This window comes from Temnothorax nylanderi, unplaced genomic scaffold (genome assembly GCF_030848795.1).
Source record: "Temnothorax nylanderi isolate EJ_2023f unplaced genomic scaffold, tnyl_v1.0 TNYL_tig0267_pilon, whole genome shotgun sequence".
NCBI lineage: Eukaryota > Metazoa > Arthropoda > Insecta > Hymenoptera > Formicidae > Temnothorax > Temnothorax nylanderi.
Window position 1 is genome coordinate 116,355 of NW_027249329.1, and position 16,909 is coordinate 133,263.

The 16,909-nt window shown below is 38.3% G+C and overlaps 2 protein-coding genes and 1 long non-coding RNA gene across 4 annotated transcripts in view; 1 reads left to right on the forward strand and 2 right to left on the reverse strand.

Moving 5' to 3' along the window:
- The window catches only part of Dpp10 (Dipeptidyl peptidase 10), a 176,408-nt gene that overhangs the window by 70,454 nt on the left and 89,045 nt on the right, over positions 1–16,909 (reverse strand). The gene's annotated exons all lie outside the window — the stretch shown is intronic.
- On the forward strand, positions 4,808–6,811 carry LOC139780210 (mediator of RNA polymerase II transcription subunit 24-like). The gene is made up of 5 exons (XM_071718748.1): positions 4,808–5,264; positions 5,348–5,473; positions 5,603–5,939; positions 6,010–6,361; positions 6,529–6,811. Exons 3-5 carry the CDS (start codon positions 5,882–5,884, stop codon positions 6,581–6,583), a joined length of 465 nt encoding a protein of 154 aa, XP_071574849.1. The 5' UTR covers positions 4,808–5,264; positions 5,348–5,473; positions 5,603–5,881; the 3' UTR covers positions 6,584–6,811.
- Positions 7,701–10,583, reverse strand: LOC139780213 (uncharacterized). The gene is made up of 2 exons (XR_011720179.1): positions 8,612–10,583; positions 7,701–8,271 (listed from the first exon to the last, which is right to left on the reverse strand). It is a non-coding gene; the product is annotated as an uncharacterized lncRNA (long non-coding RNA).

The window sequence follows — 16,909 nt, forward strand, 5'->3', positions numbered from 1 at the left end:
CCTTGCCCCTTCCGACTACCATTTGTTTCGATCGATGCAGAACGCTTTGACTGGAATACGCTTCACTTCAGAACAGGGTATCAAAAATTGGCTCGATTCATTCTTGGCTTCAAAAGATGAACGCTTCTTCCGCGACGGAATCCATAAATTGCCAGAAAGATGGGAAAAAGTAGTGGCTAGCGATGGACAGTACTTTGAATAAGGTATTAATTCATTTTATCGTTCAAATAAATGCGTTTTTCAAGCAAAAAACGGACCGAATTAAGTTGTACACCCAATATATGAACATATACTCGGATCTATCCATAAGTTTGCATAACTGTTATAAATATTCTTCTAGTATATTGTTTTACTTGACAATCAAATTAATATGAGATATTATTTTTAGTTTCAGTTTACACAATTGCGTTTTAAGTCCGCTAAAGTCCATATTGGCACGCAGTTTAAAAAATAGAAAAATGTATTTAATAATAACACAGGCCCACAAAAAAAAGAAAAGTTGTCTGCGCCATGGACTAGACCATGGTATTCCCATGTATTTTCGCCTGCTGAAACCGAATATGATCTCAGTTTTGCCCCTACACGTCAGGATTTTTTTCTACAGCCAAAAACAAGGTGTTTTGCTCCTACAAAACACCCTCCTACAAAATATAAACCGACATATAAATGCCACCAACAGTTATATAGTTACGTATATGTATGATTCGTTTATTGCGTTTCCCCGTAGGGTTTACAAGGCGTTTTTATGAGGAACGTACCCAAACCTCTTACAGTGTTTACTTTCCCGTAATCCTGGCCTCTTGCGACCTCACAAACATTATTTTTTCCCTCCCTCTCCGCGTCCCTATACTCTACTCTTCTTCTTCCTCTGCTTCCTCCGATACTGCGCTCATCTGCCTCCCTCCTTCCTGTCACGTCTCCTTCCTACTTGGCCCACTCTCTCTTCCTCTTGTCCTCCTTGTCCTCGTCGGACTCCATGAGGAGCTTCTCCTCCATCCCTCTGGTGATCTTCTCCTCCTCGGATCTCCCTGCGCTCCTACAATCTTCCCTCCTCCTTTCTAACCTCCTTTCTTTCTCTTCTCTCTCCCTATCCCTCCTCTCCACCGACTTTTCCTCGTCTATCTTCACACCTATACTGTTCCCTGCTTTCCTCCTTGCCTCCAGCACCCGCCATTTCTCCTCTTCATCTCTCAATCTCACTAATATCGTTAGCCAAGCCCCTCTCTGCCCTACCACCCTCACCTCTCTTACCTCTACCTTCACCTTCAGACCTACCGTGAATAACTCCTTCACCTTTTCCCAGTTTGATTCCTTGCCTTCCCATTTCTCCTTCTCTATCCTTAGTATTACGTTCCTTTTTCTCAGTTCGTCTTCGTTCTCACCCCCCACTACCCACCATTTCTTCTTCTCAGCCCTACTCTCCTCGCTATCATCCCTCTTCCTTTTGCCTCCATTTTGCTCCATTCTTTCCACCTTTCTTTTCAATCTCTTTACTTCCTCCTCCAGCTCCTCTAACCTCTCGTCCTTTCTTCTATCGTCCTCCTTCACCTCCTTTAGCATCTTCCTTACTTTCTCCTCCACAATCTTCTCCACCGCCTCTGCTATTGCTCCTCCCTTTCCTTCCATCCTGAATTATCTGTAACAGTACCTAAATTACTCACCTCTCCTTTACTCTACTCTCTCTCCCTTCCTCCTTTCTCCCTCCGACCTATCCCGCTTATCTCTTTCTCCTCCACCTTTACCTTCGATCCTTCCGCACACAATTCTTTCGCTAAACACCGCTTACTTTCTGCTACCTCTCGCTTCGTCTCACGGCTCACCCGCTCTACTACCGCCACGTGCCTACCTTGCCTGTTCACCTCGCTCCATCGACCCCTTCCTTCGATCTCTCGATCTCGCCGTTTACCCATTGACACACGATGCGAAGACGCGTGTTGCGTATCCGCCTTAGCCTTTTGTGTTGCTCTCGCCTCTCGTGCCATCTCCTCCCTCGCCCAAGCTCCCGTCGTCCTAACCTCACTCTCCGGCCTCCGTTTCGATCTCAAACTGATTTCTGCCGACCCACTTTCTTTTTCACCTCGCCTCCATTTACTCCACCTCCTTTCTGCCTTCTTCACACCTATCTTTCTTCCTCCACCTTCCCTCTCCATTGTTTCACCTTTTATCGCCGCTCTTATCCTCCCTTTCTCTGCTCTACCTGTTCCCCCGCCAAGGGCTACGGGGGGACCCATATAGTTACATATATATATAGATATATATATATATATATTGGGTGTACAACTTAATTCGGTCCGTTTTTTGCTTGAAAAACGCATTTATTTGAACGATAAAATGAATTAATACCTTATTCAAAGTACTGTCCATCGCTAGCCACTACTTTTTCCCATCTTTCTGGCAATTTATGGATTCCGTCGCGGAAGAAGCGTTCATCTTTTGAAGCCAAAAATGAATTGAGCCAATTTTTGATACCCTGTTCTGAAGTGAAGCGTATTTCAGTCAAAGCGTTCTGCATCGATCGAAACAAATGGTAGTCGGAAGGGGCAAGGTCTGGGCTATAAGGCGGGAGAGCCAGAACTTCCCATCCGATATTTTCCAAATAGTTTTTAACCGGAACAGCAACATGAGGCCGAGCGTTGTCATGGTGAAAGATTATGGATTCGTGTCTGGTCACATATTCTGGGCGTTTTTCGGCTATAGCTCGCTTTAAACGGATCAATTGTTGCCTGTAGAAGTCTCCCGTGATGGTTTGACCAGGTTTTAGCAGCTCATAGTGGATCACACCCTTCTGATCCCACCAAATACAGAGCATTACCTTGGCACCATGGATATTCGGCTTCGGCGTTGATGTTCCCGGTTGGCCGGGCTTTACATACGATTTTTTGCGTTTCGGGTTGTCGTAGTGAATCCATTTTTCGTCCCCGGTAATGATTCGATGCAGAAAAGACTTCTTTTTGTACCGTTCAAGCAACATTTCGGACATGCAAAATCGTCGTTCGATATCTCTCGGTTTCAATTCATATGGGACCCAATTTCCTTGCTTTTGGATGTATCCCGCGGCTTTGAGTCGTTTTGAAATAGCTTGTTGAGTAACTTCCAATGTTTTTGCGACCTCCCGTAAGTTAGCCGGTCAACTTCGACTTTATTAATTTTTTTTTTTTTAATCGTTTGTTGGTCGTTTGTTGGTGATTGTTGGCCTAATTACAACGTTTGTTGGTTCTTAATTTTTTTGTAAATTAAAAAAGAAAAATTAGCCTTAAGTTAGCCGGAAAAATTTTATTTTTAATTAAAAAAAAGCCTAATCGATGCGTAATCGTTTGCTGATGATTGTTGGTCTAATTTTAGCGTTTGTTGGTTTATTATTAGTCTTAAAAACAAAAAAAAACGAAAAATTATCTCACATTAAAGTAATCGAAGATTGGTTTATTTGCCTACGACTTAAGGTTTATTTCTATCAATTTAAGGCTAACATCTATAAAACTGGCTATGTATACGGGTCTTAACATCGGCAGAAAATCGCGAAAAGATCAAGAAACATGGTGGTTCCCTTGATTTTATCAGTCGAAATATTTGCATTTTACTTTGAATATTAGAGATTAAATCAGTGTACAACAGCTTTAACGTGCACTGAGTGCGTACCAGCTCTGCCAGTGAAAAACGCTATAAAGAGGATTTATATCTTATTTTTTCTTGCATAGATAAACAGAATGTTATCGGAAAGTCATCTAAGCATTTTGAGAAGAATCTTCGGAAAGATGAACGTAGAAACCAATTGTTGCAATTAAGAAGAAAGAAGCGCGAGCAAGTATTTGCGCAGAACAGAAATCTCGGTGGTTTTTCTTCGTCACCTGTTCTTATCTGGGTCATACCGTTGCAAAGTGATGTGGACATTGTTAATTAGTTACAGCAGATACAATTTAAAGAACATTGTATCTGCTGTAACTAACATGGACGAAACTGCTAATGTTGCTACTAGTCCAAATGGCATTATACATATTGGGTACGCTATAAGCAGGAAAAGAACTTGTTTATTCTATTATTAGTGAGGTAAATTAAAAATTTGTTAATATTATATATATATATATATATTTATCTATGTATTTGTATTAATTTAGTGTTCCAAGACTGAAACAGTGGTTTTCTATCATCGTACCATCGATGGGTGACGTTTTAGCAACATTAGATGCAGCCAAAGTTGCTACCACGTTACTCTTTGTTACTTCTGTCGCGAGTCAAGCAAACGATGGTACGCAAAGAGATATTATAGGCGATTGGGACAAGGAAATTATCGTGTCTTGCCTTGCTCAAGGTTTACCTTCTACAATAATTGCAGTGCATAAAATTCAAAGACTTCATATTAAGGTAAGTAATGATACGTTTAACACTTTATATAAAATTTACAAAGAGTAAACTCTTCACAATAAAGAATTAATTTAATTTCTATATTCGTTTCAAAGATTTTTAACACTTTGAGTGCCAAACTGCCCAGATAGCAAAATGTGTTCGTTCTGAATACATATTGTACTCACGTTTATTAAAAACATGATGGCAAGAATAGACACAGATGCGGGCTCATATGTTTCTCAGAATGCAGACATGTTATGAAATCTATAAAAGTTTACAAAATAGTGACATAATGAACACATAAATGTTCAATCAAATACTGCATATTGTGTGCATATAAAGCTCAAGAAATGACAACAATTTTAAATATTTCATACTTAATAAAATTATTTAAAAATATGTAAATAAATAAGTAAGACGTATCCAACAATTTATCAAAAATTGCTTCGCAGATCACCTCTGCACTATGTGATACCAGAGGTATCACTTAAGCTGATCTGCAGCAAAGAACATTGTAATTAGGCTTCTCACAAGCTCGCCTCTTATACTAGCGCGTGATGATTTTGGATTACGAGAAAGTGACGCGTGGTATAGCCGCGTCGCGGCAGCGTGCGGTACTAGCGCTCGTGGTAATTGTTGTAAAATTATTTCCACCAGGGTCAGCATGTGATTATCATGAGTTGGCTAAGTAACGTCAATATCTGAGCTCATATATTTCCTCATATACATGTTAACTTGTACTCATGATGTGTATCATCACAATATGATCACAAGACATACATCACATTTCGATCAATATCAGAAGATCATGACGTGATGAAATCTGATCATCAGGCATTGCTATCTGGGTGATTTTGGCTCTCTTGCTACGAGCTTGGCGAGAACGCTGGACTGATTTGCAATGGGGTATTAATATCAAAACGGTAAGCGTCTGTATTTCCTTGATGTGCTTCCTATTTGCTTCCCAAGGTTCTACATGTTTTCTAAAATCAAGATTAATTCTTAGATTTTGCCAAGAGGAGTAAGTGGTTATGTATATAACTTAGCAGATTGTATATTACAACAAGCGTTAGTGGGACCAGGACCTAATCAGTTAGTACTGTCTTATCTGAAGCACTCGTTAAGTTCTCAGGTTTGTTTATTATATATATATATATATATATATATATATAATATATTTCAGGGGTTACTTTAATTTTTTCTTACACAATACACATATACTGTGACTTGTCAGTGATTTATATTTCAAATTGTCTTGCAGCTAGTGTCATACGCTGCAGTGTTGCAGCGAATAAGTAAATATGATGCTTTTCACAAGCCCCATTGCATCGTGAGCCTGCTGTAGTTCCTGGAGTCTATACAAGTTGGTATCACATGCCGCGGTAAACCAGAGGAAGATCTCTTGGCAGCGGCAGTCCTGTCTATTGTACATTGGCTTCTACAATGTTACCTGCACACGTTGACAAAGGCGCCCTAGAGTAATCCTCTCACTCCGCATCCGAGCGAGCTCGTAGACAAACCTGCTAGTATTTTGCAACAGATGCTGAATTCGGACTTTTTGTGCGCGATGATGTATCTGGCTAAATACGATGACAAAGGTGTGCTGTGACCAATGGAAAATTATTCAACGTTTTGCAATTGCTTATGCATTTGCACTTTTTCTTTTAGATCTATACATAGAGGTTGTGAAGAAATGCCAGGAGACCGAGACATTACTGAAGACGAGCACTCAAAAGTCCGTGGTACCGATAGAGGATTCACTGAAAAAGTTATGCAATCTGGAGATTGAAAGTCTCTGCCCTGAGAAAATGAAAATGGAGTCTATTACGCATTGTCTGCAGCCACTCTTTGCCGTTCAAGTGTTACAGAATCCTAGTACCGAGACAACCGTGTTCGTCAACCAGCTGCTGATGGTGCAGAGATTAAAGTGCTATACAAATGCACGGCTTTACTGCGAGATTATCCGCGCCTGTCTGATGTGCACCAAAATACACAAAATCGTGAAGTTTCAGCCAAATCGGTAAGGAAGCCCCTCTCCTTCATAATTACCGGAGAAATAAATCGTCTGTTAAAATCAATTATACAAAAGTTTGGTCTTCCTAAAAAAAATTTTCTTTTCCATTCGTACAATCCATGATTAACTGTGGGATAAACTGTTGGTAATAACATTTGTATATCTGTTTTCAGGTATCTTGCCTTCTCAAAGCATTGCCCGAGTTATTCACGACTGATATTCTGCTGAGATTGTACAACATACAAACCATGATCGGGCGCAAGGCCACCGCGCGAGATCTATGGATGTTGCGGAATATTAATCTGAAGCCTACAAAATAAAGTCACAATTATCGTAAAATAGAGAATGCATCTTTTCACATGGATAATATTGACGAACAAATACATCAGTTTTATATATATAAATATCTATATAATGTACACAAATATTATCCTCTAAATTCTTATGGCACTTGTACCGCCATGATTTACATGTTTGTATGTAATAGCATAAATAAATAATTATGTTCAATAATTATTAAGCTAATCATACTTGATAAGTATTGATTTTATAAAAACACAGAAGAAGAATATTATATTTGACGCATGGCATTTGTTAAAAATTATCTTTTCGATCTAAAAATTACCTATTTCTTTACTACAAATAAAGTTAGAACAAATATTTGAACGTAGTCACTTTGAAAGTATTCTTAGAAAATGCATCTGATGCATATCTACATTTCAAAGCATTTGAAGAAATATAAGTTTATAAGTTCTACTTTAAACATAAAATTGTATTTAAAATGGATTAATTATGAATTTATCATTTTCTTCCCATGAACTCTTCATTCAAGACGCCTAGTTGTCAAAGTACGTATAAAATAAATGTCAAACTTACCATATGTGCTAAAAAAAATGATAGAATAAAGTAAATCATAAATACCTAAATATGATCACTTAAAAACATGATACAGTGTTTCATGATACGCGCATTATGTTTGCGTTTAAAGAACTAAAATTTAAATAAGTTGTATTTTTATAAATAAAGATTATTTATGTAATCATTAAGAGTATATGTTATTTTATAAAAATATAAGCTTCAACCTGATTGAATTTATATAAAATTGAAGAGAATTCTCGTATTCATACGTGAATATACGTTTCCTATAGTAGAATTCTCTTGAAAAAAAACCTACTTCTCAAATGTATATATGCTTCCGTTTCTCACTTGTGGAAAGTGTTTTACTGTAAAATTTATAGATTTGTTTGAAGTAACAAAACGTCATTTTTTTAAGAACCTTATTATTTCATACAATTTTCATATAGATCCTAATTGTCCATGTCTTTTACAATAAATAAGTACTATATATGTATCTCAGGTCTATATTCCACTTCTTAGCAAGGACTATTCTTACAAATTATCTGCACAAGTTTCTTAAAATATAGCTTACTTACAGCTAGAAACTCAAACTGGAGCTTTACGTTACATTGAAGTGCATTAGAAAATAGTATGTTTATATATAGTGAAAACGAATCTATAAGCAATATAATACATATACAGAGTAAAAGTTAGAGAATAGAATTAAATTCGCAGTTTACAAATGGTTTCGATTTACGCTGTACAAAATTAATGTATATAATGCATATAAACTATGTATATTCATATATCTATATATATATGTATAGATTATAAATAACACTTTTCTAGCGTCTAACTTCTCTTTATCATCTTTCATTTTTCAATAACTTCCTGAAAGCTAGCGTCAGGTATGACGCAGATAAGAACAGGTGACGAAGAAAAACCACCGAGATTTCTCTTCTGCGCAAATACTTGCTCGTGCTTCTTTCTTCTTAATTGCAACAATTGGTTTCTACGTTCATCTTTCCGAAGATTCTTCTCAAAATGCTTAGATGACTTTCCGATAACATTCTGTTTATCTATGCAAGAAAAAATAAGATATAAATCCTCTTATAGCGTTTTTCACTGGCAGAGCTGGTACGCACTCAGTGCACGTTAAAGCTGTTATACACTGATTTAATCTCTAATATTCAAAGTAAAATGCAAATATTTCGACTGATAAAATACCCAGTACATATTTTATCAAATAATGCAATCATGATTTAACCTGTTTATACTAAGCATACACTTTACGTTGGTTTGTGTACGACGGCTTTAATGTGCACTGAATGCGCACCAGCTCTGCCAGTGAAAAACGCTATTAGAAATCAAAGAACGTTCTGCTTAAAACATTAGCATATAGAATTCTACATTAATTACCTTAATCTCACTCGGTCTCTCGTTGAAACGATGACGGCGCAAAAAAACAGGAACCACCATGTTTCTTGATCTTTTCGCGATTTTCTGCCGATGTTAAGGCCCGTATTCATAGCCAGTTTTATAGATGTTAGCCTTAAATTGATAGAAATAAACCTTAAGTCGTAGGCAAATAAACCAATCTTCGATTACTTTAATGTGAGATAATTTTTCGGTTTTTTTTGTTTTTAAGACTAATAATAAACCAACAAACGCTAAAATTAGACCAACAATCATCAGCAAACGATTACGCATCGATTAGGCTTTTTTTAAATTAAAAATAAAATTTTTCCGGCTAACTTAAGGCTAATTTTTCTTTTTTAATTTACAAAAAAATTAAGAACCAACAAACGTTGTAATTAGGCCAACAATCACCAACAAACGACCACCAAACGATTAAAAAAAAAAAATTAATAAAGTCGAAGTTGACCGGCTAAGTTACGGGAGGTGTTTTTGCGAGCTCTTCTTGCGTTTGACACGAATCTTGATCGAGTAATGTTTTTAATTCTTCATCTTCAAACTTTTTCGGTTGACCCGAACGCTTTTTGTCTTCAACACTAAAATCACCACTTTTAAATCGTCGAAACCATTCTCTGCAAGATTTATCCGATGGTGCAGATTCACCATACACTTCCACAAGCATTCGATGCGCTTCAGCTGCACTTTTCTTCCAATTGAAACAGAAAATCAAAACTTCCCGCAAATGGTGCTTATTTGGAACAAAACTCGACATTTTCAACGCAGTAAAAATTAAACTTGTTGTGCAAAACTCAAAGGCTTGTAAACAATATTTGGTTGACAGATGTTGACACTTCACGATACAGCAAAAATCAGCTGTCGCCGTCAACCATTTATAGCACCTAGAGCCATCTTTTGAAAACGGACCGAACTAAGTTGTACACCCAATCGCTCACTTGCTACAACAATGACATAACTAAAAAATTGTCATTTTTGAACTGTTTGCAAAAAAAGGGTGAAAATTCAATACACTGAATAAAGAGCTAATATATAGCTCTAGATATTTTTGTTCCTCTACAATCAGTTATTGCTATTTTCACTCATTCCAAATACGTAAAAGATATCCTAAAATCATCCAAAATGTGTCCAGGATGTCCTGAGGAGTTTTATAGGATGTACTCAGGATATCCTGCGATACTCCTCAAGATATCTTGGACATAAGTAGGATAATTTTAGGATTTTTTATGCTATTTAAGTCTAGTGGACATTTATGAAAAATTCATAATTTATTACGGAACTTAACATTCTGAAATTACTTTAAGTATTTCACAACAATTAATGAAGTCAAATAAAATATTCATATAAAATATTTACGACAATACATGTTGTCCTGGATGTCCTTCGGATTTTCCGAGGATGTTATTGGCTATCTGGAAAACAACTAAATATCCTGAAATTATCCCAGGACATCCTGGACATATTCAGGACGATCCTGAGGACATCCTGGACATATTCAGGACGATCCTGAGGACGTCTTGTGCTATCTGGGTAATGTGTCCGATTGTCACTGTGTCCGTTTCCTACTGTGTCCGATTGCGACCATCGTGTGTCCGTTTCCAATTGTGTCCGATTGGCACTGTGTCCGTTTCTTACCGTGTCCGATTATCACTGTGTCCGATTGGCAATGTGTCCGATTGTTGCTGTGTCCGTTTCCTACTGTATCCGATTAGCACTGTGTCCGATTGTAATCGTTGTGTGTCCGTTTCCTACTGTGTCCGATTAGCACTGTGTCCGATTGATTCAACCTGCTGTGTCCGATTTATTCTGTGCGCAACTGGGATCTCCCCATTAGATTACACTATTGTATCTCAAAGTATCCGATAGATGGCATTCGATGGGATCTGTTTCTCGTATTTAAAATTTGACAAACAGTGTTATAAAAACGGTATCAAAAGACACACGACACTGTCTCACGCTATAGAGCGGCACAATTTTTGTATCAGTTGTATCGTGGAGTCCACCATTATAATAAAGTGGCACACTTAAAAAATAACATTTAAAAATAAAAATGTTCTAAAACTTATTATATATATATAGGGGAGACCGGGGCTAAAACGTCAACGGGGTTGAAGCGTCAAATCAAATATTTCGGAACCTGTATATTGTGCGAACTCGCTATTAACATTGTAAACGCTGCTTATGGTACCCATGTGACCAACGGAGTTTTGGCAGGTTACCTGCCGTATTATGATTTTTACGAGGGCAAACGTGTTTTCGGAAGGTGAAAGTTACATTTTCTGCGCGTTGAAATTTTGTAATATCTGCAATAATATTTGCTCCAAATCTCGAGGTACGTGATTATAAAGAGTAATGCATGCTGAACACGAATCCAGTGTAGTTTTTTCATTATCGTTGATGTCTAATATTTCGTGGGCGATCAAACCTGAAACTTGTGTTTGGGGCTAATCGGTCAGTAAGCAGTCCGGATGCATTTCCAAGGCATTTCCGGGCATTTCCAGGCTCACTGCATATGGAATATGGATGAGACGGGAATTACAACCGTTCAGACACCGAATAGAGTCATCGGACGTCGAGGAGTGAAACAAGTCGGGCGAGTAACTTTTGCGGAAAGAGGAATCCTCGTAACTATTTTTTAATAATGTTTTGCATAAAAATTTTAAATAAATTTTTATATTTTTCTCTTAAAAAACAATTATTAAAATGTATCCTATTATTTTTCAGGATTAGATGTATGTACGTATATGTATTGAAAATGCAGTGTGACGTTTAAACCCCGGCATTTTTGAGATTTCAATTTTTCCACTGTTGTCGTTTTTGCTCTATACCGGTTAAACAAAGCGACGCAGACAAAAATTTCCTATATAAATTTTGTAGCTAAAGGTTCACTCTTTACAGTGGTATACCAAATTTAACTAAAATTATTTATTTTGTTGTTAAAAATCGGCACCGAAAAAAAACTGACGTTTTAGCCCCGGTCTCCCCTATATATATATATATATATATATATATATATATATATGCCTTTATATATAATCTTATATAATCATATATGATCATATAAGCTCTTATCAGGCCAAAATTCACATATGAGCTGTGACGTTGCAGTTTCGCTGCATCGTTGCAGCACCCCGCCGCCGTCACAAGGCGCGGGTTTCGCGACCTTTTTCACGCCCGAGGACGGTTCAACGAATCGATGCGAGATCTCCAGGAGCATATTATAATTGCGTTGCGGTATTCTGATCCTTTTTTATTTTGTATTATTGCGTGGCGCCTCACCGAGCCGAGACCCGGGGTTCCTGAGAGGATACAGAGGAAGCGGAAGCGGAGTCGACGAGAAGGATAACGGCGAGAGATCGGACGACGGAAAGCGGATCGAAGCGACTCGCGGGCCGCCGAGAGCGACGGAGCGCAGGAAAAAACGCGCGCGGCGCGTGACACAGCGGCGGGCGGACCCATAATGGCCGGGCCCCGGGACGCCGGGGCTAAATCAGCTCATCTGCCCTCCTCACACTGCTGACCGGATTCCGGGATAGGTGGCCACCATTCCCGAACCGAAAAGGAGGAACACGGAGGCAGACACGTCCCGTCCGCCGCCGGGAGAAATCCCGAAAAATTTGCCGCGCGAGCGAAGGGCCGTTTGGCGCCCTGCGGAAAGCCGTAATTCACGGCCCTACGCACGAATCCGCCGCGAGCCTGCGAGCTCACCCCTCATTGGTCCGCGCTCCAACGTCGCGGGGCCGCGTACGCCCGGGGTGGGGTGCGCTATCGATTCCGCCATCGAGCAAAATTTCGGGAGCATTCGTGGATCGTCCTCGATAATCGACGCACGTCGAAAGTCAAGTTGCGGTATTTGCTTCGCAATTAAGTCGCCTTTCGGAGCTGAGTACGACGCCCGGCTGCCACCCTCTCGACCCTTGGGACGACGGCGAAGATCCTCGGGAGAGAATCAACCTACGGTGAGGTTGCCTCGGTAACGTTTTATGTAAAGCCACGACACCGCTCCCCGGGTCGCGCTCTCGCTCGGGAATGTTCGCGATAATTAGCGTATTCGCCGACAAGGCGTATTTAGCGATCGATAGCGAGAGCGAGGGGCACCGGAATGGTCTCGTGGCCGTGGGATCGCGATCGAAATCTACGGACTCCTGAAGATCGCGGTAGGCGCGTCAATGACGACACTCGATATCGCGAATACGCCATTTCTCGCGCCCTTCGCGTTCACGACCGCGTGTCTCGTCGTGCGTAGTACTTCGCCCGGTCGAATCTTAGATTCGGCACGCGATATTAATGGCATCAGACGGTTATTCGCGTTGGTTTAATTGCGTTACCTACGATTCGCGTTCGGACCTTTAGATTATCCTCGCGATATCGGCTGCGTTGAGATATTATTCGCGTTAGGATGTTGTTCGCCTTAAGAGGCCATTCGCGTTGACCTAATGTTGCGTCTCGTTATTACTCGCGATAATTCCGTGATCTTTCTCGCGTTAATTCGAGTATTTCGCGTTACGCCGAGTGTCTCGGCGCATCATTTTTCGCGTTGGACGATCGCTGACGATCGCGTGTGTTGCGTTCGATCAGAATCACTTGCGTTAATCTCAGTTTCCTGCGTTAGGATCAATCGGTAATTTCGCGTTAGTTATAGTATTGCTCGCGGTAATTCCGCATATTTCCTCGCGTTTGTTTAGTATTTCGCGTTATGTCGAGCGCCCCGGCGCCTTATTCTTCGCGTTAGGATGTCCTTGGCGATATCACATGTTGCGTTCGTTCCTTCTTGCGTTGGGACGTTACTCGCGTCACGTTTATTCTCTGCGTGAGATTAAGATTATTACTTGCGTTAGATTAAGATTATTTGGCGACAGAATCCCTGCACGGGTTTGGACCTTGCGTTCACGCGCTCCAAGCGTGGCGCATTATCATTTCGCGGTATTTCACGCTATTATTTCGCGTTTATTTCCGTTCTGTCGTAGTCAGTCGTAATTTGTACCGATACTCTATGTTATTGGTTCGCGAAATATTCTACTATTATCTGTAAAATTGTATGATCTCAATGATTTGTAAGTTTAGCTTCCTCACACTTTATCTTGCTGTGTCTTCCACGCGTTTACGGAGTTAACGTAAATTCCATTTATTTCTGGCGTCCGCGTTATCATAATTGGTTATTACAAAATCCGACGCCCGCGTTACTAATCACCTATCCGTTTTGGTTCGATTAAAGGAAGCCGAATTGGCATTTACTGTTCATCCGGGGATTATTACAGAATAAATGTTATTCTTTATTTGTTAATGGCTTGAGTTACGACATTCTTTATTAGGCGTCACCCCGCCGAATACTGCGCTGCCCTCCATCAACCCCGCCCTGCTATTAGGTCGAGCTAGCCATTCCCTCGCACACTGGCTTATTGCGTTTTGCGTCTCCTTTTGGTTTCTCGCGATTTCGCGGACGCGAATTCACGCGTCTGGCGCCCAACAATAAAATCGTTTCGAGAAGTGTCGGAGGTGCGAGAGAATCACCGGAGAGGCCTATCATCCCGCTCTCCTTTCCCCTTTTGATCCGGCACACGCCCCGGGCCGTCCCGGGAGTGAAAAAGTCGTGACAGAGCATATAAGATCGCTTCTACAAAACACATACGCATTATATACATTCCCCGGTAAAAAAATCTCTTATAATGTCTTATATGCTCATATAAGAAGCGATTTTATATGCTCATATATGAATTCTGGCCTGATAAGAGCTTATATGGTCATATATGATAATATAAGATTATATATAAAGACATATATATTTAAGTAAGTTTCAGAAAATGGTTATATATTTTCAAATGTTATTTTTTAAGTGTGCCTCTTTATTATAAAAGTGGACTCCATGATACAACTGATACAAAAATTGTGCCATAGCGCGAAATGGTTGTCGTGTCTTTTGATACCGTTCTTATAACACTGTTTCTCAAATTTTAAATACGAGAAACAGATCCCATCGAATGCCCTCTATCGGATACTTTGAGATGCAATATCTGATCTGATCATATATAATCTTATATGATTATATAAGTTCATATATGATTATATTATTTTCAGTTTAAATTATAAGGTATGTTTGCAAAATAATACGATTAATATATTTATTTATAAGAACTATAATATATATTATATAACAGTTTTTTTTACGAATTATTACATTTTTTAGTTTTTTAAACTACGTGTCAATGTGGACTTTGTCGGACTTAAAACGCAATTGTGTAAATTAAAACTAGAAATAATATCTCATATTAATTTGATTGTCAAGTAAAATAATATACTAAAAGAATATTTATAACAGTTATACAAACTTAAAACAACCTGTCTTCGATACGCGGATCTAGCTCGCGGCGGGTCTGGGCTCGAAGGAGGCGCGGAGGAACGGACGCGAGGCGAGGTTGGCAAAATGAAGCGTATCGCCGGGTGTAACAAAATAACAAGAGTTTATTCTATAATAAATGCTCGCGGTATTTACAACGGATTAATACTGATTCTATAACAAGTGCTCGCGATATTTACAATGCTTTGATGTGCGCAGAATACAATGATCGGTTTGTCGCGGACGGCGCGAGGTAGAATACAATGATCGGCGTGCCGCGGGCGGCCGGGCCAAATCCCAAAAAGCTGGTCAAAAGTCGAAAGCGTTTTTCAATTTGGATGAAACTCAGTACCCGGAAGTTTTTGGGCTCGCTGATTACGAATCCGAAGTCAAAATTTGAAAAATCAAAATGGATGGTTTAAATATGGACGATTTGTATAGAAAAAACGTTTTATTTAGGCTAATAATTTAAATTCTGTCCTTTTCAATGATCATTAATTAATACTCGATTTCTAAATAACAATAGAAAAATGAAAGATTAAGAATGCTGTCAAAATTCTATTATCTGAATATAAAGTTATTATAAAAATTTTTTTTTTAATGTTAAGTTATTTATTACATCAACATTAAATTTCTTATTAAATATGTGATTGCTCATGAAAGAAGAAAGTGAAATAAAAAGTGAGAACTGCAAAATAAATATATATTTAATAAAACAAGATTAGTCGGCCTGACTGGCAGTAATTTATTAGTATAACGACATTTCAACCATTAATTTTGGGTCTTTATCAAGTTAATTTAACAATGCTGGAACAACATAAATTACCGATAATCAACACATGCTACAAGAATGCAAATTAATAAACCGTGATACAAAGTACAATAAATATAATAACTTACATAGATCATTGTGCGTCAAAATTATAGAAATATTTGAGTCATACTTAAAAATTGTGTAAACGGGCGGTGAATAAATATATATTTATTAAAATACAGTCAATCTCAACAACTTTATGCATCGTCATCAGAAGAATAATTTGATTCACAGTCAGTTGATACAATTGCAAGTATTCAATTGATTGCTGGAGCTTTCCTCACTCTCTGTAATACTTGGCGCAATTAATAATAAGGCTGTTTCTGGTAGCAACGATTTTAATTTTTTTCGAGGTAAACTTTTGAAAAAATTTGTCTTCAATCCTCTTCACTTGCTGCCATTTTGTCTTTAAGTCATATAATAATTTGCGTATGATAGGTTTCACGTTGTCGGATAAAGTAAAAGAGCGTTACAATTTACGAGACATGAACTTTTCAATTTCTCGATATGCTGTAGTCACATAATCATTTAAATGGCCTTTCAATACAAAAAAATTTCATTTCTTAATAAACTTGCGCAAACTTGAGCATCAGCGTCGGCAGATTCTAAAATTTGAAAGTATAATATTTATAGATAAATTGACAATTACACATTCAATCTTATAGTTACTATTATTTATTCCAAAATATATATATTTTTAAATTATTTATAAAAGTAAATTGCGTATCTTAAAACTCAATACAATAAAGACCACAAGAAAATAAAAAGAAACATTAATTTAAATTTTTATCCGCACGAATAAACCGGGCTAACTAAGAACCAGCGCGGTAAATGATGCGCGAAAGTTTTATTTATATTTTTATTTTACATATTTTCCAACCTTTGACTGCGTGTTGACAAATCTAGTCGGCACGCAGTTAAAGGTCGGAAAATATGTAAAATATAAATATAAATAAAACTTTCGCGCATCATTTACCGCGCTGGTTCTTAGTTAGCCCGGTTTATTCGTGCGGATTTTTGATTGAAACCTATACTTCAAATTTTAAATTTTTATTTTTAAAATATTCTCCACAGTGACAATGAAAAATTATTAATCCTCATTTTCTATGGATTTTAATTCTACGCTCTAAATTAGAAA